The 25,313-nt window shown below is 49.9% G+C and overlaps 11 protein-coding genes across 13 annotated transcripts; 8 read left to right on the top strand and 3 right to left on the bottom strand.

The window, feature by feature from the left end:
• The first annotated feature begins 18 nt into the window (after positions 1-18).
• PPTG_18215 (hypothetical protein) lies at positions 19-999 on the top strand. The gene has a single exon (XM_008916174.1). It carries the CDS (start codon positions 407-409, stop codon positions 797-799), a length of 393 nt encoding a protein of 130 aa, XP_008914422.1. The 5' UTR covers positions 19-406; the 3' UTR covers positions 800-999.
• PPTG_18214 (hypothetical protein) lies at positions 927-4,655 on the bottom strand. The gene is made up of 2 exons (XM_008916173.1): positions 1,798-4,655; positions 927-1,708 (listed from the first exon to the last, which is right to left on the bottom strand). Exons 1-2 carry the CDS (start codon positions 4,616-4,618, stop codon positions 1,272-1,274), a joined length of 3,258 nt encoding a protein of 1,085 aa, XP_008914421.1. The 5' UTR covers positions 4,619-4,655; the 3' UTR covers positions 927-1,271.
• Positions 4,656-4,663: 8 nt separating this feature from the next.
• PPTG_18213 (hypothetical protein) lies at positions 4,664-8,766 on the bottom strand. Its single transcript, XM_008916172.1, has 7 exons — positions 8,692-8,766; positions 8,538-8,613; positions 8,141-8,402; positions 7,984-8,076; positions 5,573-7,924; positions 5,247-5,507; positions 4,664-5,186 (listed from the first exon to the last, which is right to left on the bottom strand). Exons 3-7 carry the CDS (start codon positions 8,357-8,359, stop codon positions 4,881-4,883), a joined length of 3,231 nt encoding a protein of 1,076 aa, XP_008914420.1. The 5' UTR covers positions 8,360-8,402; positions 8,538-8,613; positions 8,692-8,766; the 3' UTR covers positions 4,664-4,880.
• Positions 8,767-8,914: 148 nt separating this feature from the next.
• On the top strand, positions 8,915-14,469 carry PPTG_18212. Of its 2 annotated transcripts, XM_008916171.1 has the most exons (3): positions 9,040-9,439; positions 9,502-11,928; positions 12,055-12,090. In XM_008916171.1, exons 1-2 carry the CDS (start codon positions 9,130-9,132, stop codon positions 11,925-11,927), a joined length of 2,736 nt encoding a protein of 911 aa, XP_008914419.1. In that variant the 5' UTR covers positions 9,040-9,129; the 3' UTR covers position 11,928; positions 12,055-12,090. The 2 variants fall into 2 exon arrangements, with proteins under 2 accessions (XP_008914418.1, XP_008914419.1); XM_008916170.1 differs by having other exon boundaries at positions 8,915-9,439; positions 9,502-14,469.
• PPTG_18211 lies at positions 14,451-15,647 on the top strand. 2 transcript variants are annotated; one of them, XM_008916168.1, is made up of 6 exons: positions 14,451-14,498; positions 14,574-14,648; positions 14,715-14,767; positions 14,827-14,935; positions 15,006-15,124; positions 15,228-15,647. In XM_008916168.1, the coding sequence occupies exons 1-6, from the start codon at positions 14,496-14,498 to the stop codon at positions 15,352-15,354; spliced, it is 486 nt and encodes a 161-aa protein (XP_008914416.1). In that variant the 5' UTR covers positions 14,451-14,495; the 3' UTR covers positions 15,355-15,647. The 2 variants fall into 2 exon arrangements, with proteins under 2 accessions (XP_008914416.1, XP_008914417.1); XM_008916169.1 differs by having other exon boundaries at positions 14,715-14,935.
• Positions 15,110-16,862, bottom strand: PPTG_18210 (hypothetical protein). Its single transcript, XM_008916167.1, has one exon. It carries the CDS (start codon positions 16,771-16,773, stop codon positions 15,385-15,387), a length of 1,389 nt encoding a protein of 462 aa, XP_008914415.1. The 5' UTR covers positions 16,774-16,862; the 3' UTR covers positions 15,110-15,384.
• Positions 16,863-17,623: 761 nt separating this feature from the next.
• PPTG_18209 (hypothetical protein) lies at positions 17,624-18,659 on the top strand. The gene has a single exon (XM_008916166.1). It carries the CDS (start codon positions 17,886-17,888, stop codon positions 18,603-18,605), a length of 720 nt encoding a protein of 239 aa, XP_008914414.1. The 5' UTR covers positions 17,624-17,885; the 3' UTR covers positions 18,606-18,659.
• A 326-nt stretch (positions 18,660-18,985) lies between these two features.
• Positions 18,986-19,762, top strand: PPTG_18208 (hypothetical protein; the record flags this gene model as incomplete). Its single annotated transcript, XM_008916165.1, has 1 exon — positions 18,986-19,762. One exon carries the CDS (start codon positions 18,986-18,988, stop codon positions 19,760-19,762), a length of 777 nt encoding a protein of 258 aa, XP_008914413.1.
• Positions 19,763-20,486: 724 nt separating this feature from the next.
• PPTG_18207 (hypothetical protein) lies at positions 20,487-21,182 on the top strand (the record flags this gene model as incomplete). Its single annotated transcript, XM_008916164.1, has 1 exon — positions 20,487-21,182. One exon carries the CDS (start codon positions 20,487-20,489, stop codon positions 21,180-21,182), a length of 696 nt encoding a protein of 231 aa, XP_008914412.1.
• Positions 21,183-22,187: 1,005 nt separating this feature from the next.
• PPTG_18206 (hypothetical protein) lies at positions 22,188-22,988 on the top strand (the record flags this gene model as incomplete). Its single annotated transcript, XM_008916163.1, has 1 exon — positions 22,188-22,988. One exon carries the CDS (start codon positions 22,188-22,190, stop codon positions 22,986-22,988), a length of 801 nt encoding a protein of 266 aa, XP_008914411.1.
• A 169-nt stretch (positions 22,989-23,157) lies between these two features.
• Positions 23,158-24,652, top strand: PPTG_18205 (hypothetical protein; the record flags this gene model as incomplete). Its single annotated transcript, XM_008916162.1, has 1 exon — positions 23,158-24,652. The coding sequence occupies one exon, from the start codon at positions 23,158-23,160 to the stop codon at positions 24,562-24,564; it is 1,407 nt and encodes a 468-aa protein (XP_008914410.1). The 3' UTR covers positions 24,565-24,652.
• Positions 24,653-25,313: the final 661 nt, after the last annotated feature.

The raw sequence follows: 25,313 nt of genomic DNA, 5'->3' as shown, positions 1-25,313 counted from the left end.
CCGACGACGCAGATACCATAAGTTATGGCATCTATGGCCCACAACCGATGCATGCGGGGACGGTTCCTTGCGCTCTCGTAAACGAACAAAGCATTGTTGTCTCAGGATCGATTGTCGCCTTGCGGGACTCACACCGTCGCGCAGCGCTCGCTTTTAACACGCCATCCCCCCGTTTAGACACGCACGCGGTCATGCTGTGAGCCAAGCGCTGTTGAAGACGTCAGCCAATGGGAGAAAACCGCCGCGGTCTGCCAGAAACGCTGCCATCTTGGTGCACAGCGACGCACGAACAGCTCAGCGCCGACTGTACGTTTGACACCGTCGGCTTCAATGCTGCCTGGTTCATTTTCCATTTTCTTCGCTTCGTAGGACGCGACTGAGCAGCCACAACCAAGCTACTAAAACCATGAGTTTCGCGTTGAACGTGACTGTACCGACGGCGCACGACGCACGCTACTTCGACAATAGTTGGCTGCAGATTGGTCAGGACCTGCGCACGCAGCGCTGGAAGACCGTGGTGAACATCGACCGTATGCTGCGCAACCACCACCCACACGAGGTGCTCACTCACGTGGAGCAGAACACCAACTGGAGTGCCAAGACGTTCACGCTGGCGCTCAAGGTAGAACGAATTATCTTCGAGGCTGCGACCTCACGAGAGAGCTACCTAGACGAGAACACACTGCATGCTCGTGTTACTCAGGTATCGCGTCGGCTCATCGATCTACGCAAGCGCAAGAATATGGTCAAATTCGGCCTCCGCTTACCGCGCCACTTCATGCTGGCCAAGCGTCAATGACATTGAGCGCGGCAACGGCACGGCACCGAACCACTTAGGTAAATAGCTCCGCTGACAGTGTACAGGAATTATTTAGCTCATGCAGCTCTGAAAACTATACTTAAGTAATAAATAAGTGAATCAATTCTAGTTTGAAGAAAAACTCGAGTCGAATTAAACACTACTCCGAGTATTACATATCCAGTGTGTGCATTTCACACAATGAAATTACGTGACCGTCATACTGACGACGCATGACCCACTTCCAGGATTTCCACTGGAGTCGATGGCGTCAAAGACGGTAGTCTCAGCGGTACATACGACGTTGGTGAACTACTACTAACTACTACTAGTATTTTAAATAACTTACCTACCGGTATCTTTGCTTCTCAAAATCAGCTCCTATCAGCGCGTACAGCATCTCATTCCTCTGCATCGTGCGTATTTCGCAGTCTAAAAACGAGAAACTATTGATGTGTGCGCTCCATGGACCTCAAGAAGGGCCAAGCGAGACGTTCGGGGTCTCATTAGCAGGAACATCCTTCTGCTGGCAACGCAAACATCGCTCCCCATCCGGTTTGCGCATGCGAATCATCTCGCACATCATGCACCGACGTAGAGGTATCACCGCTTTAATCTTGCTCTGGGATGCCGATTTGTCCTTGTTTGGAGTGCCTTCAACAGCAGATCCACTGCTAGTTGCTTTCATTTCTACAGTCCTAGCAGCGGGCAGTTCGCTAACTTGTGCAGTCGACGGTAGTGGAGTCGTAACAGAATTCTCGACTGATGTGGCTGCCACCGCTTTAGATGCAGAAGACGTTGACACTGCAGACTCGGCCGAACTAGGTACAATGGAGGAAGCATTAGATGGCGTATTCGTCGACTGTCTTGGCGATCCTCCTGGAGTCACTGTGCCCTGTTCGCTAGCATCTGAAAATTCCGCAAAAACAAAAACAATCAGCAACAAAAAAAAAAAAAAAAGCGAAAATGACCGCAGCAACCACAAAACAAAAACGTACCGCTGATACTCATTTCCTCACCCTGGTCGCTTTGTTCTGCCGCTTCCATTCCATAACTGCTGTTAGAATCGCTTGCTGGAATGACTGCTACAGCAGGTTTGTCCGTGCGCTCCACAGGGACAGGAGAAGACGATGGCTCGGCTGAAGAAGTAGGAACTGCTGGTTCATCATTGGACGGTTCTGCAGGTGCAGTCGATGACTCTGTCGAAGCTCCATTTACTTGATTATTGGCTGGAGACGCGCGTACTCTGTTGCTCGCGGTGGAGTCGCGGCTTGAACTCCGTTGGTTTCCTCTCGATTCCTGCCGCTCAACCTCCAAGACGCGTTCACGCTTAACTTCCTTTTCTCGACTAGGACGCCGTACACCTCGACCAATGCTCAACAAGAAATCCAGTGCACTGATCGTTGCCAATCGAAACGCTTCTCGCTTCTCTTCATGACTCCCACTGCCGATCTCCACCTTCCCAACAACAAAATTCCAATGATGAAGCCGCGCCCCACAGAAATAATTGGCCTGTCTTGACAACGAGATATAATTCCCTGGTTTCTTCAGATCGTTCCACGCTCGAAGAAAGGTGTAGCTCTCATTCGCCTGGTTGCCATAGATCCCTCTGTAGTGAGCGAGGGCCTTCTCCATTTCCTCGTACAACCTCAGCCACGTCACTGCTTCAGCTCGTACACTCTTGATGATTTCCAGATGTAACGTCACGGTAGAATTGCCCTGTAACGTCAGCCACTCGCGTCCACGCACTGTCACTGTTGCCTTCAAGCCTTCAATTTTAATCCGAAGATCGAAGGGTTTGCATAGTCGCTCGATCCGCTCGACGTACTTGATGTACCAGTTCATCTTCCTCGGCTTCTTCGTCACGTTAAACACTGCTTCCAACGATTGCGGGAGTTTGTGGATAAATACAGACAGCATACTTGGCAAGAAGTCTTCGTGATACGAAAAGGTTGGTGCTTCATCGTCCAAGTCGTCGATATCGGACTTCCTGCTGTCACTGGCCACGCGGTCGATTTCAGTTCGACGAGGACTTGGCGCACGCTGCGGAGGTTGCTCACGCGGGGGTTCTCTCCTGTACGACTGCTGCTCTGGAGGTGGGCTGAAGTGTGTGTCTGGGGGATACTCATAACTTTTGCCGAATGAAGACACCTCTTGCCGAGGATAGCTATCACGAGGCGGGAAGTTGTGAGCTTCCCATGAGGATCTATCGTTTATGGTAGGCTCATTACGACCTTCTGACCTGTCTTGATACTCCATTCTGTTGCCGTCGGTATCATAGTATGGCCGTTGACGCCGTACGTCAGCTTCTGGATATGCTCGACGAGGATCCACAGCAACACGAGGTTCTCTGTACGACGGCAACGGGGCGCTATCACTGCGATGATATCCAGGTGGACCTGAGGGTGCTGGCGGAAATCCGGTGGAACGTTCCAACGACGACGATCGTGATGGTTGGAAGTCCATCCATTGAGCTATTGGTAGTCGGTCATCATTCTTCTTGTTCTTTAGATAATCAGCAGCCGAGATCCGCTTAACTCCAGGCGCTCCTGTTGTCGATACACTTGGTCTCGCTGCGGTGACGCTGGGTATAGTATACTTTTCCACAGACGATACTGGTGTAGTGGTTCTAGCAGGTCGAGACACCGGAGCCGATGCAGGTTGAGGAGGAAGCGGCGGTAATGGCGGCTGTGTTGGTGGCACAGGCGCTGGCACCGGTGGTGTCTGTACTTGTCTAGACGGAGTATTAGGTGCGGCAGGCGGTGCTACTGGTGCAACGAACTTTGTCAAGCTTGGAGGTCTTGCTCGAGGGTCTGAGGGTCTTAACGACTGCGCAGCTGATCGATTTCCGTTCTGCACATATCGTCCTCCACCCGTAACAGCTTGATTGCCGACGCCTAGAGGCACCAGCTCCACGTTCATGTTCCTAATTGCCTGTGCTGCAGTCTTTGGCCGCGCAGGTTTAGCTCTCGGTATTTTCCAATTGGTATCCAATGCAGCAGTAACAGGAGACGACGACGCTGAGCGTGACAAGACGTCGTCTGCACTTAAATTGCGATTCAGTCGACGTTTTTTCGCCCTTGCAACGTCATTTCCAGCCTCCACGTCGCTCGTAGTTTCCGGTGGTTGTCGCATTCGCAGATCTCGTGGATGTACACGCTTCTTCCTCTCTGACCCAGACTCCTCCATTGATGACACGGAGGATATCACACTAGGAGACCTGGGAGCTGTAGCTTCTAGTGTATTGTTCTCAACTGTTTCTCTTGGTCTCTTTAATCTTTTCTTGTGTTTCTTGTGTTTCTCCTCTTTTTCCTGCAGTTCTCGTTTCTTTAGCTTTTTCAGAAGCTTCTCCTTCGCTTTAGGACTCTTCTCTTCGCTTAAATCCAATATTCTCTTCCCAGTAGCTACAGATTCGTCCTTCTTCTTCCTTGGGATCGCAAATACTTCATTCTCTTCTTTCCTCTTCTTTTTCTTAAGCACAATCGACAATGGCCTCGTGTCCTCCTCGTCCTCTTCCGCCTGGGCGTTAGCCAGACACTGCAGCCTAAGCGCTCGATAACGCTGACACATAGGCTTATCCTCGCAGTATCTGGCATAGCGATTGGCCAGAATTTGACGACAAAAGGGGTTTCCGCACTCATTACTCGGCTCCATCGAGGCCTCCACTTCCTCGTTCTCATGCTTGTGCTCTATTGCTGCCTCTCGCGACAGCATTAAACGACGTACGTTCACACCACCAGCCGACACAGGCGCCGACTTGCGGGCCGACATGGCTGCGTTCGGCGTGGGCGGAGCGTGACGCCGACGAGCGCGCGCCATGAGTGATTGTTGGTTGCCTTTTAGGATGTGGTTATGGCGGCAGTCAATGAATTAGAGCTAATTTGAAGTAAGTTACATAAAAATCACGACGAATAAAAAAAAACACATCCAACATACACTTTTAGTGAAACAAAAGCATACGAAAAAGGGGAAAACATGTTCAAATGTTGCAAACAACCATCTTGTCCTCCTTGGAGCGTCCATCGGTGCATCTCTCTGCATGTTGGGGGGTTTGAGTCATCTCACCATATTTGAGGCTGGTCTACAGGTCGGCCATCTCATCGGGACGCTCGTTCGGGTTCACTAGACCAGGCACCGCCAGCTTGGCAGCCATGTCCTGCTTCTCCTGCAGCTGCGTCCGCGCTAGATTCTCCTCCAGGAACAGCTCGGCGTTGTCCTCACCGGCGAATTCCTTGATGTTAACGAGGAAGTCGCGCAGATGCTTCTTGAACGTCGGCAAGTCCCTCGACATGTCGAAGCAGCCGACCACGAACTCCACTACTTGAGCACGCGACAGGTTGGGGAACGATGAGCCGATCAGGTTAGCCACGTAGTCCTTGAGGAAGGCCTATAGACGAAAAAAGAATTAGCACTGCATCTTACAATCACTAAGTTTGAATAAACATACCGAATTCGTCTGTCCGGGAGGCATCGTCGCAGCGTTAGGTGCGGATTCCCACAGAGGCACAGTCACGTGGTTGTTTTCCACAATCGAGAACATGTGGCGCAAGATAGCAGCGTGCAGCTTGAAGCCAAACTTGTGTAGACGGTCAGTCAACACGGCCAGAATGTCCTGCAGCAGCAGCAGATAGAACGAACGGTAGAAACCAGCAGCAATCTGCGGGTTCTCCTGGATGTTCAGCAGCAGAGCAAACAGCGTAGCAAGACCCTATTCACAGAAACAATCGCAATAAGTACACTGTCCAAAAGCGTATGATACATGCAAAATCGTACCGTGTCGGCAACATTACGCTCCGTGTGTTTGAAGGCCCAAATGATCGAGTCCACCACGAGCTTCTGGTGTTCCTGAGGGATACTGAACAGCGCCTCGAAGCAGAAATCATTCACAGCTTGCAGCAGCTTGAAGAAGTTGACACGGTGCTCGGGAAAGTCCTCGAAGTTCTTGGTAATCATCTGCAACGTGCACTCAAACACCGCCTCGAGGATCATGGGCACCGTGGGTGCGATGATGTTCTTGAGCTTGTTGATACTAGTAGCCAATAAGCTCAGCACCTCGGATTCCTTGGCACTGGGCGTTGTGTTCTGGTAGTCCGACAGGATCGTCTCCAAGAGTTTGGGCAGGAAGTGGGTAGCCACGAATTGCCGGGACGAATCATCGCCTGCCGTGTGCTCCACAAAGGCGTCCATTAGTCTCAGACTCTCCTTCTTGGCGCTACGCAGTGATCGCACCTCCGACGTCTTGACTGCGATCTCTCCGCGCTGCTCCACCATCGCAGCGATACGCTGCGTGTAGGCCACGTAGACGTTGAGCATATCCTGGAAAATGTAGCCCATCTGCGAGTTGAAGCCGTTGGGTCCGATGGCCTTGCACACCTTGACATTAGTCCGGATAATCTTGACAATCTCCTTGATACCCCGACTGTCGTAGAGGATGTTGACGTCCTGCGATGCTTGGGACATAATGGACTTCCAGGCCTCATTCGGGAGGTTCATCAAACGACCCAGCAGCACTTCCTTCCGACCTGCATCGTTCTCAGCAGCGAGCATCGCCGCCACGGCCTCATAGAACGTGTGCACTTGGTGCGTCTCCAAGTCCGATACAATACGAGGCAGCTCTTCCAGCAATTCCTCGACAAACGGACGCGTCTCACCGCTCTGCAGGACCACGAACTTACGACGGCATTTCTGGGAGATCTTGAGGAACGTATCACAGGCCATATCTTGAACGCCAGGGTGCAGCTCGTGCATGAACTCGAACAGCTTGTTGACGACTGTGCGAAGGAATTTCCAGTGGGCACGCAGGAAGCGCGGGTACTGGCCCACGACGTACATAATGTTGGACGCGACCACAGCCTTGTTGTCTTTGCCGCGCTTCATCTCACACAATCCGAGTAGATCCTTAATTACGGTGACCAAGAAACGTTTCTCGTTCTCTTCGCTCATAGCGCCAGAGATCGACCCAATAGCCCAGCACAAAGTGTTCAGGTTATTCCATGACCACTCCGTACCTTCAACCTGTGCCGTCAGCTTCTCCAACATGATCGTCTCGGTGTCGTCATAGTTCAAGTGCGTCAAGTACACGAGCGTCTCGTGCATCGTCTTGTACTGGGACAGCGCCTCTGTGTCCTTCGTCGTCTCCCGCACAATCTCTCCATTCTCGTCTTCCACAATCAGCACTTCGGACGGCTTGACCATCTTCGAGATCATGACGTGACGCACGCGGTTCATTACAGGCGACACCAGTTGACGACGACTACGCGACTGGTTCTGGAAGCCTGCGAGCGGGTTCATCTGGTTCTGGTCCACCGTGTACAGATCACGCGTGAAGAAGTGCCAGTAGTCCAAGCAGATCTTGAAAATGCTGTCATCGTCCACCTCGGCGATGCACACGAGGTACGTGAAACCAGCCAGCAAAGCCTGGTGAGCCTCATCACCAGGTGTAGAGATCGGCCGCTCGATAACTTGGATGTGGAACCGGAAGAAACTGGTGAAGAAGATGCTCAAACGCTGCACAAACACCTCGTCCTGTTCCCAGAAAGGCGTGAAGGAGCTGCCAGGCGGCAGGATCTTGCCCACCTCGTTCAAAACACCCATGTACAGCTGCACGTAGACGCTGTTGTATTGCTCCGGCACGTCGCGTAACTGCGCGATCTCGCTCAAACAGCTGATCGTATCGTTGCGGAACACGTTCGTTGCCAGGAATTTTGTGACGAGGATTTTGATGAGGTCCGTCTCAAAGATGAACCCGAACGGGATCCAGCTCAAGAAACGAAGCAGCGTCTGCAACGTGATCTGGAGAAGAGGCACGTGCGTCGACTTGTTCAGCACGAACTCGCACAGCTGGAAGATCTGGGTGAACTCGTGGTTCAGACTCTCCTTGAGCGTCTTGGTCTTCTGTTCCGTCAGTTGGTCCTTGGAAAAGTCGAACACTTCTTCGCTCAGCAGCTTCAGGATCGTCATGTTGTTCTCGCACAAGATCTCCGACGTTTTGCTCGAGTTAACGATGTCCGTGATGAACGACGGCCAGTTCTGCGGCCACTCGTGCTTCAACACTTGCACCAGAACGAGATCCATCTTGTTTACAAACATCCTCTGACTGTGCAGCGTTGACTCATCCGACGACATCTAAAAAAATAATAACTTAGTTAAGAAAAAAATAAAAAATAAAGTAACAAATCACGCACCGACAGCAGCTTGCCCACGATATAACTCTTAATACCCTCCCGTTGATCCTTGGGCAGGATCTTCCAGCGGTAACGAATAGCGTCCTCCAAAATCTAGAATTTCCAATATCGTGTCAGCATTTTACTATACATTGTCAGAACCTGTATGATAACGCACCTGCAGTCCGAAGAACTTGGTCTGGATGCTGCTAGACTGCTCCAAAATGTCTGACGCGCGCGTCCACGAGTCCTGGTGCTCCTGCAGCGCCACCATGATCTGATTGGCCACACGCTGGTGCGGGCTCTTGGGGTCGTTCATGCACTGCACCACCTGGTCCAGTGCTGCCACATCGAACGGCTGGGAGAAATCTAGCAACTTCTGGCCCACGGCTTCCATCTTGACTCTGTTTTTTAAGCTGGTTTTACCCTGTTTTTTATTCCTACAGGAAATAAAAGTCAGCATTGCGACCAGATAGCACACAATGGCATACTCCGCACGTGCTGTTGCAGCGGTTTTTCCGGCTTAAATGCCACTGGTAACGCGGAAATCGCCGCGTTTTTCGTTATTTGCGCACCTTATTTAGTCAATCCGACGCTATCTCCTTTGTAACGAAGATCTGGACGCCGCTGTTTCACGCACACACGCAGATACTAGCGGCAGAGGGATGAGAATACAGTTAGCTATGTGTTGAGACCTGGGGGTGCTGTGAGGGGGACAGCAACACGCACCAAAGTTCCGCTTGAGACTCACGCTTTGTTTTGTGCGTTTGAACTTCTGGAAAGACAGTGAGCCAGAATCTTGCAAGCTGAAGTACGACGATTGGTCGAAAATTTATTCCGAACCGTTTACGATTGGCCAGAAAGGAGTAAGCAATCTTCAGTCAAAATGGATGGCATCAGCAGTTTGGTGTGACGTCCACAAACCCCGTCAAACTCGCTCACCCAATCTTAAACAACAACCGTTTCCTTTAGCAGTCGCGCGCCCGCATCGTCTTGTCCTCGCCTGCCCTTCATCGACCGTAGCGCAGCCTCCACGTGCCACAGCGCTGCAAACGCTACATCACCACATTCGCAATACGCAGATCTATCTATCCGTGCAAGAATTACTGTCAAAGTCGTAAAAATCATCGCGTAGTCCTTACTAAACAGAAACAAACAAGTAGAAAAATGCGATCTCCGTCAAATACGAGCGAATCGCGCTCTCCACCGCGTGTGGATGGCGTTGCAGCGTCCACCAACCAGCAAGAAGAACACGACGTTCAGTCTAGTGCCAGCGTACAACCATCTCAAGACAAGGCTGAGAGTGACGAAGAGCACGACACACAGGTCCATATTCCTGTCCCAACCAGACCCGCTCCACATGAACCAGGAAGTGAACCGAGAACTAAAAGAATGTGGCGGGCTGGAAGCCGCCAGCAGCTGCTGGAGCGAACTCGCAACAGAATTCGACGGTCCAGTCTACAGCAGCCATTAGACAGTAAGTGTAGTTGTTAGTGAAATCCTGTAGATATCGTTGGCTTATAAGTGATGTGTATTAAGCTGGAGGTGGTGCAGCTGAGGTAGCTACAGCTCCAAGTGCACGTAGTGTCTCGCCACAAGGCGACTTTGCCGAGGAGATCGAGAGTGAAGCTGCCGAGATCCGAACTCTAATCGCACGGACAGCAGAGCTTTGGTCAGCTGTAGACAGAGCTGAGCACGCGGAAGACCTTCCACCGATGCCACAGCTGCGGAGCTTCTCCGCTTCAGCTCTGCATCCATCTCTCCCCGCTCAATACGAGTGTGTCGAGGAGGATGATAGCACATTGAGTAGCGACAACGAAGAGGACGAAGACGAGAACACCGAAACAGAGAGCGTCACCGATATGACACTCTCAAGTGAGGCCAACGAGCCACTAAGGCACCCGAATAGCGTCGAGAGTGATGGCAGAGACGTCGTGGAAGGCTTGCAGCTGGAGCAAGGCGAGATTATGGACCCTTCGAACCGCGCTATCAACGCTGCCAAAGCTCGCGCCATAAAGAACGCCATGCTAGGAAACCTGCTTCGATTAGGATTCCGCGAGAACATAACGCGTGCAGCTCTAGAAGCCGGAGTTCTGGAGATCGACCACTATGACTCGGACTGTGAACTGGCATACGTCGACATCTTCATGTCGTTGGTGAAGATGGTGACCGACGCTCATGTTGATGTGGTGAATGGCGAAAATCTCGAGCAGAACTGGGCAGAAAGTGAAGCTGTGGATGCGAACGCGGCCTACAACTTGGAGCAACGTTCGTTCCTCCCCTTCAAGTGGCCAGTGTTCGACATGGCTCAATTCGAGTTCGGAAATGCTCGGGCGGGGACGTGCTTCAACAGCGTCTGCGTGTTGACCAATCTGCCCAAGGTGTCGATGGATCGTACCGAGGAATTGATGGAAATTCTGTCTTGCAACTTGTTCTGCATGATCGGAGACCCCATTCAAGTGGTGATCCCGTCGGCCAGTTCCTCTGGACGTACAAAAGGCCACGCGTTCCTCGAATTCGACGACCCGGATATGGCAAAGCGATGCGCGATGGCAATTGATGGACTCACGTGGGGGAGAGGCCCATTTGGCAGGATCCGAGGCAACTTATTCCGTCAATATCAAGTGAAATCTCCTGCTGAAGAACAACGACAGACCCAGGACTACGTAAACGACGACGGAGCATCATTCTCTCAGTCGTTTGCTGTCTCTGGATCGCTCCCAGCTCAAAATCCACCTCGAAATCGTATCGCAGAGCGCTTTCGACCAAGAGAAGACGTGGCTGAACAGCACAATCTCTTGAGTGACAGTGACGAAGACAGCGACGCAGAGTGGGTCGTTAGTCGTCCGCTGGAGTACTCGCAGTTCAACCCCTCACCGCTGGATCTATCGGCTGGCAGTGTGGACATGAGAGAACAGTTCGAACCTGTCCAACATGATGGCATCACAATGCATCTTGGCTGGGAAAATGAAGCGCTGGATGACGGCTACTCGAGCGAAGACGACGACAATGACGCAAGTTTCGACAGCTCCAGTGCTCTTGAGCTACAGGCTCCTGATGAAGAGAAGCTGATGGACCAATCAATTTTCGACGAGCTTGTTCAAGACTCCAGCTACAATGACTCGCGGTGCTCAGCTGCGTCGGGCGAAGCACAAGCGTCGACTGCGACATCAACCGCGTCGGCTGCTGCGCTTGAAGCTCTTGCTGAGTCCGGTATGGCAGAGCAGCACTGGGATGTACAGGAAGGCGATGATGCTGAAAAACCATGGAGAAGATACTGCGAAGACCTGATCGTGCGTAATCGAGAAATGCAGGAGCAAGTGGCGTTCGCACGTCGTCGCATTCTCCAGTTAAGCCACAACAACCAGAAGCTGCACTTGCTCATTGACCGAGTGGAACGAGATCGCGATGGTTTGCTGTTCGAGAACGACTTGTTGCAGACGCAACTACACGGCTACGAAAATCACGCGCAGCATCACGACTCGCTCATGCAGGAGCTGGCCACTTTACGCAAACGTCTCAAACAGAAGGAGCACACGTTCGATCTGAGGAACCTGGATCCGCATCAACAAGTTCAGGCAGCGTACGCCGTCGCGAGCCGCTCGCAAGCCTCGCATTCCTTCCGTAGCGTTCAATCGGCGCTTGCTCTCGCGTCCGCCACCACACTGACACATTGCTCGATGGAAGAATTGAAGGAGTGGGAGCATCTGCTTGAAACCACGCTGAGTCACGTGCGTAGTGCGAAGGAGGAGAAGGCGCTGGAAATGCAGAAGAAACTGGATCGACAAGTGGAGGAGCAGAACGAGCTCAAGCTCTGCGTGATCTGCCTGTCCAACGAGAAGACCATCCTGTGTCTGCCATGCCGTCACTTGTGTCTCTGTGAGGCCTGTTCGCGTCGTGAAGAGGTGACTAAGTGCCCCATCTGCCGTCTTGAGATCGAGGAGATGCTGGCCGTGTACTCCTAAGGTACGAGCGTTGCATGTCGTAGTCACTTTGCATCTTTCACTTGGTTTGAAGCGTTTTTTATTCACGAGATGCGAAATGACCACGACGTTCTTCATTCACGTTTCTAATGATCCCGAGAAGTTACAGTGAGGATACAGCTCTAGCAGAAGCAGCCAAGATCCGACAAGCTGTCGAAGGGAACGGCGTTCAGAACGAAGAAGCAGTTCATTGGTGTCAAAATCCGTTCTGCCGAAGCGTGCTGTACTCTTCCTATACCAGTTATTGCGAGCGTGTGATGTGCCAGCTACATCGCGGACTTAAGCTGCAGTGCCAGACGAATGCAGAGGCTGCAGCACAACAAGAATTGAAGTCAAATGGACAGAGTGATTCGCTTTTGGTATGTGGAACAAAGTCAAGTGCGTCTAATGAGAAGGAGGCGTGCGAAGCAGATGAACACTTTGTCATTCCCCGTCGGAAACGCAGGATCAGTGTAAGTGCCACCAGGAACGACGCAACTCAATCGACTGAATTGGATCCACGACATGGTAGCGCACTCGATGGTACTTCAGCAGGATCAAGGAGTCGAAAAAGGCCACGGCTTGGACAACGTATGCAGTTTAACGAAGTGCTCTCGTATTTTGAGCCTCAAGTTCCAATTATACCGGCGCTTGCGGTGTCCTCTCGAATGCGAGCACAGAGAATGCAGCAAGCTTCACGATGGCAGACAAGTAGGTCTAGAAGTCAAGCGGACGGAGGCCATGTGCAGTTCAATATTCGGGCATCTTTGCAGTCGATGGGCAGACCCCCTATCGTAACACGTCCGCGTTACATGCTTCAGTGTACGGTGCTGTCAACAACTCAAACTAGAGCAGCTGCTTCTGGAAGACCAGCGAGACCGAAAGTTGTGTTTTCAAGACGCACGGAAGCTTGTGATCAATCCTCACAGGTTGTTACATCGCCGCCTCCTCCTCATGCGTCTTTGGTGTGGCCAAATCCGCATTCAACTGTCCAAGAAGAATAGACTGGAGAAAGCAGACCGCAGAGTCAGTGTTATCATCCAAGGCATAACAATTATTCACGATGGTTCAATCCAGAACTACCTCGATTCAATCAGGAGTTTCAATGGCGCACTATTGAAGATAATGATCGTTTGAATGGGTATTCCAATCATCTCAACGATGCTGGAAGGTCAAACGTTGGTCAAGACAACAGAGAGGCAACGTACATCATTCCGCAAGAAGGCAACGGCCGTTTTTGTGCTTACCGACCAGTACACAATGACGAAAGCACAGACCATCACGTTGTGAACTTAACAATCGACCAGTCAGATGAGGACTCGACAATTCAAACTTAACCAAGCACCGATTTCGAGCCCAGCTTTTCATTCAACGACTTATTTCTCCAACCTCTACTATCGAAATTCATCCGGAACCTGCCGAATAAATTGAAGCCTGTGATGAACTGCACGAAAAAGCCACGGAAAATGAACTGGTATATCAAGTACATTAAAAGAATCGAGAGCGTTTGTCCGCCCCACGTTCATGTACACATGGAAAGCTCTCGAGTTGAGGTGAAAGGCTCGTCCACAATAAATTTGCGGCAAAATGTTATCAAAAGTATGCGAGATGAGGCGATTTCGTGGCGTGAACTCAAGTTTGAGGTGGAAAATGCCTCGAAATGTATCGAAACCGGCTGGAAGATGCTGTGGATTTGGCCAACGTTTTCCTACGTGTCTGGAACAATATCAAGGACCGGAAACTTGAGTTTGCACTATCTCGAGGAACACACTATTTCTGTGGAACACGCTTTCACCACTGGGGTTTTACCATAGAAAATATTGAATTTGGCACTGGCAGTCATGAGGACAAACGCGAAGCTTTTCTGTTGGCTGCTGCGAGTGCTGCAGGTGTTTTTTTTTTTTCTTAAACTGGAAGACGGTCAGAACGAACATATATGGCGTCCACCATTGAGAAATGCTGCTGAGGACAGTGATGACTGCGAATGCTGCTTTGTAAACGTGAATAGTGAGACTGGAGAAGGTTTGGAGTCTAAAGAAGCCGCATTTATCGTTATCTCCTCGGACTCGGATGAAAACACTGGTGAGAATGAATGCGCTGCATCTTCGGCACCAGCCGTTGATACTCCATCAAGCGAGTCTGCTATGGCAAACACTATTGCGACCCCTACACGACATTGTACTATGTGCGAGATTATCCTCGTGCGCAAACCTGACAGTGCAGGATGTCGACAATGTCAGTTCGAGATACAAGAGACCAATGACAGTCAGGCAAGAAGCCATGATGACAACGCTACTCCGCTGTTCTCCAGTGTTGCAGATTGTTCATCAACGGCGACGGAGACGAGGCAATTGCTGTCATCGAGCACAAGTAGAGCGGAGGTCACGAGTGCAGAAACAGAAACACCTTACCGACCTACTAACACACCAAAACTTTTTTTTTCCGAAGTTGAAGTGAGTAGCCATGTGTACCCGTGTAATTTTTCATTTCTGAAAATTGTAGCTTTTCATTGGTCTAATTTCAGCTAAAATTCGATGATTGGTCCATTTGTTTATTGACATCGCTGCAAACATGGTAATGGTGTTGCTGGAAGCTCCTCTTGCTCGATCTCTATGCAGTCCTCTAACGCTTTAATTCACTTGCTTTTAGTCTGTCACACTGCACACGACCCTGGGCGACATCAAGATCGAAGTGTGCTGCGATACAGCGCCCCGTACATCCGAAGTATGATCCGGCTTCTGACACTTACTATCAACAATTTCTAATGTGCCATTTCCACTCTTATTGCAGAACTTCCTGGCACTTTGTGCAAGTGGCGCTTACAGTGGCACCAAATTTCACCGGTAAAAATAATTTTTGCATTAAAACTCGACTCTCGACTAACTTTTACCCGTTGATACAGTAACATGAAGGGATTCATGGTGCAAGGAGGAGATCCCACCGGTACCGGCAAAGGCGGCCAAAGCATCTGGGGCGGCACTATCGACGACGAATTCCACCCGCAGAACCGAGTATAACATTGGCTCACAGCATTAAACTACTGAGACTACAACTAATAGTATTCACTTTTTTGTCTTTTAGCACAATTGCCGAGGCATCGTATCGATGGCCAACAGTGGCCCCAACACCAACAAGCAGCAGTTCTTCATCACGTACGCCAAGCAACCACACCTCAACAATGTCTACACGGTTTTCGGCAAGTATGTGAAAAAGTTTGGATTTTATTTTAAAAAAAATCTGTCGATGTACTCGCTTCGCGAGTTAAAAGCTGATAATCTCACTGTGCTGAATAAATACCTTCAGGGTCATCGACGGCCTGGACACATTGGACGCCATAGAGAAGACGCCCGTGGACGCCAAGAACCGGCCGCTCAAGGAGATCGTCATCAAGTCCGTCACTATCCACGCCAACCCCATCGCCGACATGTGAGATTTCAATAGCCAGGTTGCTAAAACTTAGCTAAAATCCTTGCACAAAACGCGTCATGAAGAGTGTAATATCGTCCGGTTTCTTCGTCTGCATCTCGGCCATCAGTTTGAGTTGCATGAGTGAATAATGGTGCTTACGTGACGGCCTACGCAACAGTAAGTGGCGATTTAGTGTCTGTTTGCCCTTGTGTCTTTCCATAAGCTCCAGTGACACGGCCAAGTGGTCAACGCCACTGGCATCAAGTGCGCCAGTTGCATGTTTCGTCTCCTCCAATACACGTTCTCGATACTCCAGTACTGCGGCTGTTGCAAATGGATACAGTCGCTCTCCGTCTTCTTTGTTTACCTTAGACATGTTGACAAGTTGGTCGCATACACTCTGCAGTCCGGATTCCTCGGATTCCCAGAGCTCTGGTGCGGCTGTAATATCGTCCTTATAAACGTTATCTCCCAGGCCATCCGAGAAGGTTAGACACACGTCGCCTTCCTGCAATGTAAAGCTCTGTACGACGTAGTCCCTGGCCACCACCTGTTCTCTCAAGTTGACGACTGTGGGGACGTTAAACTCTCGTAACACGGCCAAGGTCTCGTAGACTACACTTCCCTGTCTTACCACCAGACATTTCGAGTCCCCAAGTGAAAAAGTCATGAGTTTGCCAGTCCAGCGGTTAAAATACGACACGGCCAGCGTCGTGGCCAGTCTGGATTTCCTGTGTTGGAAGCAGTTGATCCTGGCCGTCTTGATAGCGTCCACTATTGCGCTTTCGAAGGCCGTTTGGTCGATTGATTCTTTATTGTGGTTCGTCAGCTCCTCCAGAGCCAATTGTACACACCTCACGACCTCGGCCGACAGGATGGCCGAAGATACAGGCACGCCATCGACTGCAGCGAGCGACTGACGGCCGAAAGGAGACGACACGCCGTCGGCCACTATGTGGAAGTAATTGGAGCTCGAACCTGCGTCTTCTCCGTGGTATTCGAACGTGGCCTGAGCATGTTGCAGAAGATCTTGCTCTCCCCATTTGAATCTGTGGCTGGCCACAGGTGTGGGGCGTCGTATGGGGTTGTTCACCTTCATGGCGCTGGGCAGTCGCCAAACGCCTCTTGGACTCGTTTTCTTCCTCAAATTGTCCGACTGAGACCGCAAATTGGCCAATTTCTGGTGCGTACGTACCGAGACGGAGTGGAAGGCACTGGCCAACGCCTTGGCCGGCGACGGAGACGTCTGTGGTCGCGGCAACAGGTCGCCCAGAGAGGAAGCGCGACGTTTGCAGGCGGAAAATCTCGACGGCTGCGTCGGGATGGGTACGGCCGGAGCCGTGAGCCACACCGCGTTATCGTCCTCGTCCTTGGGCGAGTGGCCGGGCACCAGCACGTGGATAGAGGACAGCGCCGGCCGCGGAGGCAGCGCGTGCGGCATAGCAGGCTTGTGGCAATGCAATTGTTCGGAGCTGTTCACTCCAAGAGTGCTAAACGGAGAGTGAACGTTTTTCTCAGATTGAGCAAAAGTTTTGCGCGACGTTTTAAGGTAGAGGCCGAGGATTTATCGAAGAGGGTTGCAACAGCAGCTGGCTCGGATGGACTCCGTCTGCTGCGGTTTTAGGGATAATTCGTGGCTCTGCCCAAAGTTTGCTTTTGGCTGGCCACGATGTCTTTAAGGGATTTTTTTTTATGCTCTCTTACTTTTCGGTGTGCTCGTCAACAACGAGATCTCGTTGAGAATGGAAACCCACCGGCTTTTTACACGAGAAAGGAGCTGTTCCTTTGCCCCGTGCCACTTTCTCACTCGCTGACTCGACCCTTGATGGCTTTAGGACACAGTGTGGTGGGAAAGAGATCATGTACTTGTGTTAGAACACACTTGGGTTGCCAGTGGCAACTTTTGACAACACAGCAGCGTCGAGCTGGAAAACAACCAGAACATCTTCGCTGGAGATCACGGGCTCCGTAGAAAATGGCCGTGTCCATGGAATGATGCCGAGTTACATCGGATTACCAACATGCCACAACTACACAGCAGCCGTGAAGGTCATGAAGCGACTCGCTTCAGCGTTGCTCCAAGTGAGTGGGTCTGCTGTACGAACACCATGTTTTCTCCTAGCGATATTACGCCCTTGAGCGGAGACTGATCCACCGTGAGCTCATCAGTCTCCACATCAATTAAGAACCGAATGTCGATCCCTTTTAACACAAGTCTGATCACCACTTGTTGAGAGCCAAACACAATGAAGGCTCTCTGAACAGTAGTCTGGGCACATTTTCCTGGCACTGCCGCAATTGTGCCCACCAAGGAGCGCCTTCGCTCCACCACGGAGTCCAGTGGACTCACAGTCAGTCCACCGTGGCCGCCACCATCTCGACGGATAGATGATTATCCGCCTAGGGTGGTTGCATCGTTGCCGTGCGTAAGGTTGACTCGGATTATCTGTTCGCTGGGGTCCACTCGCTCTTGTGAGCTATTCGAGGGCGACTCCCTTCCTGATCCAAGACAAGACGCCTGGAAGTCAACACTTCTAAATCAGTCGGCCAGACATGACTGCCAAGAGCTCCAAGGCCTCCAAGAGTCGACTGTACCTCTGGATCGCGTACAACATCGTGCTCTATGCTGTCATCGTGGTCTCCGGCGCCATTCTGTTCATGGTCATGGTGGGCATGGTCAAGGTCGGCGACGGCGACAAGGACGTCAAGGACGACTGGATCGAAGTCAACTCGCAGATTCTCAATGGCGTCTTCACGTGGATGGCCATAACCAACCACCCCTTCTTCCTCTACCGTTTAATCAAGACGCTGCAAGTTTTGGGTATCCGCCGATGGAATTGGGTCCCTGAAATGGACAAGCGCGTACGAGCGGCTCGGTACTTGAGCCGCCATTTCCCGCTCGTATTCGTCGACACCGAAGCTGTACACGACCACAAACTCGAGAGCGCAGAGGCACAAGACGCTGCAGTCGACGATGGCGCGGTGTACTTGCTGACGGAACACGAGGAGACGGAGACGCTCGAGGAGATCACATACAACCGTGGAGACGCCGAAAATCTGCGCAATACGTTCGTCATGCTTAACTGGAACTGTCTGTTCCAGTACCCGATCACTGCAGTCATGTGGGCCTACAACGCTGACACGCGCCCTGGATTCGTCATTGCCGCCTTCCTGCCGCTTTCGTTCCTATGCAACTTTGGAGGCCAATACCGAATCTTCAAGCTCAACAAGGACATCAAGGCGCGACGCAGCGCTCCAGGAGGACAAGCATAACCTTCTTCTCTAGCATGTAAAAATTAATTTTGATTTTTTATACTGGTACCCAATATTCATGTTTTGCTTTTTTTTGTGGTGAAATAATGATCGTGACCTTTTCTTGATGCTTGATCGGATACTGTAAGTTGTATTCATTGAGGGCGTTAACTGGAAACTCACAAGTCTGGGGTCATATGGCTCCTGTCGACTGTGGCAGACATGCTCTTTGAGTCTCGAAAGATGTCGGTGTTGACTAAAAAATCTTGCTGGTAGCGAAAGTAATCAAACGACTTTGGAAGCAATTTGTTACTGAGAACGGTCTCAACACTAGATATTTTCTCCCAGCTGAAGCTACTTTCATTTCCGAATTCAAGCTCATAGGCAACAAAACGAGACTGATGGCTTCCTCCCAGCCAGCTACCCCAATTCTTGGCGACACATACGAACCGGTAAGCGAGCCAAACCGACGTCAGAATGTCGCTTCGATCGCGTACAATGCAGTACTGAAAGCTGTGATCGTCGTGGCAATTGTGATTCTCTTGGGTGTGAAAGTTGGCGCCTTCAATGTTGGCGATAAAGATGTCCAGGATGCTTGGACGGAAGTGTCATCGCAAGTCCTGAACGGAGTCTTCACGTGGATGGCAATTACGGATCAGCCTTCCTATGTCTATCGGCTGGTCATGACGTCACGCGTGCTGGATGCAAGTCGTACGGAGTCGAACATCCAAGCAGCTCGCTATTTGAGCAAACATTTCCCAGAAACTTTTCAACTCAACTTCGGACATCTGGAAGATCAGTGCGGATCTGTGAACTCGTCGCTAGAAACTGAGAAGGTTGTGTGCATTGGCAACATTTTTTTTCTCCACCAGGATGCCAAATATCTGCAAACGGCATACATCTTCCTGAACTGTGGATGTTTTCTCCAGTATGTCATGTCTGGATATATGTGGGGCTATGATGAGTCTTCGCGTCCTGGATTTGTGCTGCCTGCTCTGATTCCGCCAATTGTGCTGTGTAACGTTGTTGGTCAATATCGTTTGTACAAGCTTAACAAGAAGATCAAGAACCCGCAAAACCTCACTCTTGGGTGTGCTCCATATCCTGAAAATTTGTCAAGCACGCGCAACTCACTGGTGTCACCTCGGCCCTCGCTTGCGATGACTGGTTCGAGCTGATCATTTGTTCGTGGGTGGACATCGCATTCGTTGTGTGAAGATTGCCCAGCTGTACCAATTAAACGGTCTTTTTCGCAGTTGTCGACTCCAAAATACTGATAGAAGGTATCAATCGTGTTTTTTTTTTTTTACCTAGGCTGATCGCTAATGATACCGAACAAACAAATAGATGACGTGAAATGCTACATTACCGCGGAATGGTTTGCCGAAGTGGAATCGTGTCTTTAGTTCAATGTAGGGAGTTCCATTACTTTTTCTAAAAAAAAATATGAGCGGTTAAGGCGCGTTACTTGCAATAAAAACACTTGATGTCGCACCTCCGGTAAACTGAGACATAGACTTCCCGGACCTATTTAAAGAAAATGAAGCAGTGGTAAATTACTATATTTCGTTAAGTAATTTTGTAATGTCCATGCACTCAAATGATGTCGATCCAAAAATTGCAAATCATTGGTGAGGTGAGCCATTTTGGTATGTCAAGTGAATTACGGCAACTTAACCACCATAACTCCCGACGAATAATCAATAAGGGTCTGTGTTTCTCAAGTGCTTAAGCAGTTATAGAACTTCATTTCTGAAAACGCGAGCACGAACTGACACTAATTTCCAAGCAAGATATAGAAGAAAAAAAATGGTCGCTCAAGTTGATTCTCCAGCAACACCGGTCCTAGAGAGTACATACCAGCACATCGGCGATTCCAAACGACACTGGAAGATTACTTCGATGGTGTACCATGGTGTACTCATTGCTGTCATCGTCGCCGCGATTGTGATTCTAGTCATGGTCCAAACCGAGGTTGTAGACGTTGGCGACAGCGAAGACACGGACGACTGGGTTGAAGTGTCTTCGCAGATCATCAACGGCGTGTTTACGTGGCTGGCTGTCACCAATCAACCGCTCTACGTTTATCGATTTGTGATGACAACGGTCGCATTAAAGGCTAGCACCGGACAGCAGAACGAGAAAATGGAGGTTACACGTGCTGCAGGACATTTGAGCAAAATTTTCCCGCATATATTTGTCAGCAAAAGCGGAATTTGCTGCGAGACTAGCGCGATGGCATCTCAAGCTCAAGAGCGTGGCGAGGTGCAGGATTCATCAGACGAGAACGAGGTTCTGGAGGTGGGAAACTTTATTTTCTTTCGCACCGACGTCAGGTATTTAAGAAACACGTTGGGCATTTTGAACTGTGGCTGCCTAATCCAATACGTTATGTCGGGATATATGTGGGGCTACGATGAATCTTCACGCCCTGCATTCGCTTTACCGGTGCTGCTTCCACCAGCGATTCTCTGCAACGTCATTGGCCAGTATGGATTCTACCAACTAAAAAGGAAAAGCGACGGTCGACAAGTCATCCCTGTCAGGTCTGGTCCGGTCGCTGACAAGCTGTCAAGTTCACGAAACTCGTTCGTGTAGCAAGTAACCCCTCTTCTTGAGACGATCAGGATCAGAGTGAGCGTTGGTCGCTGTTACTACATCACGTGGATATCAAAACTGCTGTATATCATTTTGTACTATTGATCTTGTTGTTGCTAATTTTCTTAAACATGTAGACCTAACCAAAATCACTTTAACTTCTAACCTAATAGTTCACGGTTGCACTCTGACTCCACAGTCACGTAAATCATGCAACCTTTCTGTGCAGCTTTCTAACAATGAGAACTTCGAAAGAATCTGAAAGCACGTTGGATAGATTACTCACTGGAAAAAAATATTGTGGGACCAAAAGGATCCTACCTTATTGGCGATTTTTCTGCAAGTGCCTTGAGTAGTGAGGAACCATCAACAAGGTGTCTTGACTATCCTATCGAGTAGAACCTTACTACCGTTTTGTTATTTTTCTTGTATCCATGGTAATACGATAAAACTCTGTAAAGGCATGACTCCACCGAGAGTCACACCAGTTCTGAATGCAGCTGATGTATGTCGTTCGTTGTTCTCCATTTTATTGTGTGTGGACAGGGATGATTATGTCTTGACGATGATTCCGTCGATTCGATTTTCAAAGCCTCAACGACTACAGTAACAGCCAATTGTGATTATGCTTACAGTAGTTAAAGTTTGTTGATTTTGTTGCAGTAACTATGAAGCAATCAAACGATTTTGACGGGTGGATTGAAAGCACAAAATAAATTCGATTTGAGCGCTTCAGGTGGACAGTCTTGCTTGTTGTGTCGTGCGGTTACTAACGACTGAGAAACTATACTATAACAGTAGGTTGACGCCCCACAACCATTCAACCTGGAAATGTATCCGAATCCAGTCTACTAACTTAGTGTAACTACCTGCCACCGTCTAACGAATGATAACATGCCACGATAAGCTGTGCCACAGCATTCCTTTGTTAAAAGAGCTTCCACTCTGGGTGTTTCCCATTGCTCATTTCCTCACAACCGGGCAGATTCTCACATCGAAATACCGATGTACGAGCCTAATCGAACGCCAGCACCAGCTACACCGATTCTTGGAGAGACCTACGGACATTCCAGTGATCCAGATTGGGAACGAAAACTCGCGTCGAAAATATACAACGCAGTACTGGAAGCTGTGGTCGCTATCGCAGGCGTGTTTCTCTTGCTAGTTCAAACGGGACTGTCGCCTGTAGGTGACAAGAGGGCTCAAGGTAACTGGGTGGAGATCGCAACTCAAGTCATGAACGGAGTCTTCACGTGGAGAGCCATAACAAACCACCCCTACTACATCGTCCGTCTTGTCATGGCATCGCGCGTCTTGAAGGCAAGTGGACAACAGCGTGGCCAAAAGCTTGGACCGGGTATTCGTGCTGCTCGCTACATGTGCTCAAAATTCCCTTGCGTATTCGTTCATCGAGGGACGATCTTCGATCACGACGTTGACTGCTTTGAAGCTCAACGTAGTGACACGAAGAACGCGAAATCGCCAGTCGAAAGCGAAGAAATCAGTCGTCTTGGGAACTTTATGTTCCTCTGTGACGAAGTCAAGTACATACGGACTTCGCTGATCATCTTGAACTTGGGCTGCCTATTTCAGTACATCATGACGGCTTACATGTGGAGCTACAATGCACTGACACGTCCTGGATTCGTGATGCCGGTTCTCCTTCCACCAACTATTCTGTGTAGTGTCATTGGCCAACACCGCCTCAAGAAGCTCAAGAAAAGAGGCGAAGGCCGGCGAATGATTCTTGTGAATGGTGCTCCAGTATTTCGTGAACTCTCGATCACGCGCAAGTCAGAATCGTAGCTTACATAGTTTGAGTGTGTGCGTTTGTGTAAATTCATCAATTACAATCATTGTCGACATGAAAAAAGGCATTGGCTTAAATGACATGAGGGTTTTTCTATCGCCACGTCCCAGCTTGATCTCATCTCATTCTCCCCAGGAATCAAGACGCTTCTTAATTATGCCTGAGATGTCCGAAGCTATCAGCTCTAGTGAGGTCGAGCCCCGAGCTGCTGTGTATCTGAGTGTCCTCGTGTCACTGCTCCAGCCATTTCAAAGTGGTTGGTCCACATCACAGCTGAATCTGGCTCAGTTCCACGACACTACCGAGTGCAGCGCTCGTCCCGTGGCTGCAAACACGTGTCTTATGTTTCCTGGACATTCGAAGCTGGAATGGACTTTCGCGGTGAACGCATGGATTTTCGGTGCGATGATAGGCAGCTTATCCTGTGGTAGATACAGTGATTTGTGGGGCCGCAAGAAGCTGCTGCTCGCTAACTGTGGCTTTATCGTTGTGGGAGCAGTAGTCCAGATGAGCGTCTCGAACATTTGGCTGTTTGCTTTTGGTCGTCTCATTGCTGGTATCGCTTCTGGTGTTGCAACGGGAACAATCGGAGCCTACGTGAACGAGTTGTCACCGCCGTATCTACGCAATGTCCTTGGTTTGGGACTCCAGATTTCCGTGACGTTCGGTATCATGATGCCGGCTGTGGCATTTTTCTTCGCCAATACCAGCTCAGGTTGGCGATTTTTGGCCGGGTTTCCATTGGTATTAGCTGCATTATTTCTATTGTTTGCACCGTCACTTTGTGTGGAGAGTCCTGCGTGGCTGTTGATGCAGAACCGCCAAGATGAAGCCAAGCATGTTATCGCTCGGCTTTATGGAGTGGAGAACGTTAGCGCAGTGTTACAGTGGCTGGAGACGAAGGACAGTGAAGGAGAAGCTCTAATCGACGGGAAGCAAGCGGAGGAATCCATGTTCGATCCGAAATATCGGCGACAAATTGCGGGTGCCTTGTTACTGTCGTGTTCGCAGCAATTATCAGGAATTAACGCCGTATTTTACTACTCGAGCAGCATTTTTGCTGAGGCTGGTATTTCCGATCCACGCGTGGGCACGCTAATTATCGATTTTATCAACATTTGGCCGGCGTTTTTTACGGGGTGTTTGGCTGTTCGTTTCGGGAACCGCACTCTGATTTTGTGGGGTTTAGCTGGTATGTTGGTCATGGCTCTTGGCATGACAATGGCGTTTCTTGTGGAGGTACCTGCACTTTCCGTGCTTTTCACTGCACTGTACGTGATCATCTTTGGCGTGACGCTGGGTCCGCTAGTGTGGGTCATGACGGCAGATATTTTCCCGGATTCTATCCGAGCGAGTGCTTCTTCGTTGTGTATCGGCAGCAATTGGCTTTGCAATCTTATTGTGGGCGTGTCGTATCCATACCTGGCAGACGCTCTGGAGGACTACAGCTACGTGCCGTTTGTGGTGCTGTTGGGTCTGTTTTGCTGCATGGCACTTCGACTGGTGCCAGAGACGTCGGGCAAGACGAGCGCAGAGATCCAGCTGGAATATGAGCGAAGTCGCCAGAAGTGACACCAAACTTGAGGTCACAAAAGGTGTATCAGGTGCTCTGAAGCATCTTTTGATGTGTTGGTGCAGTGTAGCTCGACTTTATAGTGTGAAAAGTTAATGGCTTCATTTTCCATTGCATTGGTTTGAACAAGCTACCGGTACCAGGGAGTAAATTGCGTAAACCCAGTAGTCAAAAATAATAATAAAAAAATACGTAAGGGCATGGTCCGTGTTGCTACAGCGAAGACCGAAAACTAAGGCAACGTCTCCGTTATTGTATGAAGTTACAGGTAAGAGTCGATGTGTAAGTTGATGCTGAGAAGGCATTTTACTACGTAAGACTGCAAGATACACTGTCAACAAATAATGCACAAACAAGTAAAGTATGCGAGCTTAAAACATTTGATTGAGCAACTTAGAGAATATTTCATTTTTGCCAGCAGATACATGTATGCCTCCTGGGTCAAATTAAGCTATTATAATCGAGACTGAACAGTATCCCTGGTTGTGCTATACCTGTGTTCGCATAGGTAAGGCTTTGGTGATCACCAACGTAGTCAAGCGCTATCCACAAATAACGGTTAGTGGATCAGTGTTGTGTCGCTCCAATGAAAATGTAGAAGCAAAGATGTATTGAGCTTCTTGGTAATATACCCTATTCACTCTCATTTCGTTTGCATGCTCCGTGAGAGGTCATCAGTTTCACAACTGCCTCTGTAGTTGCAAGTTCTCGAGTGTTGGTGTTGTTGGCACAATCCCAGCAACGACAG

Source organism: Phytophthora parasitica (assembly GCF_000247585.1).
Source record: "Phytophthora parasitica INRA-310 unplaced genomic scaffold supercont2.80, whole genome shotgun sequence".
Taxonomy (NCBI): domain Eukaryota; phylum Oomycota; class Peronosporomycetes; order Peronosporales; family Peronosporaceae; genus Phytophthora; species Phytophthora nicotianae.
This window is presented reverse-complemented; position numbering and strand designations above follow the sequence as displayed.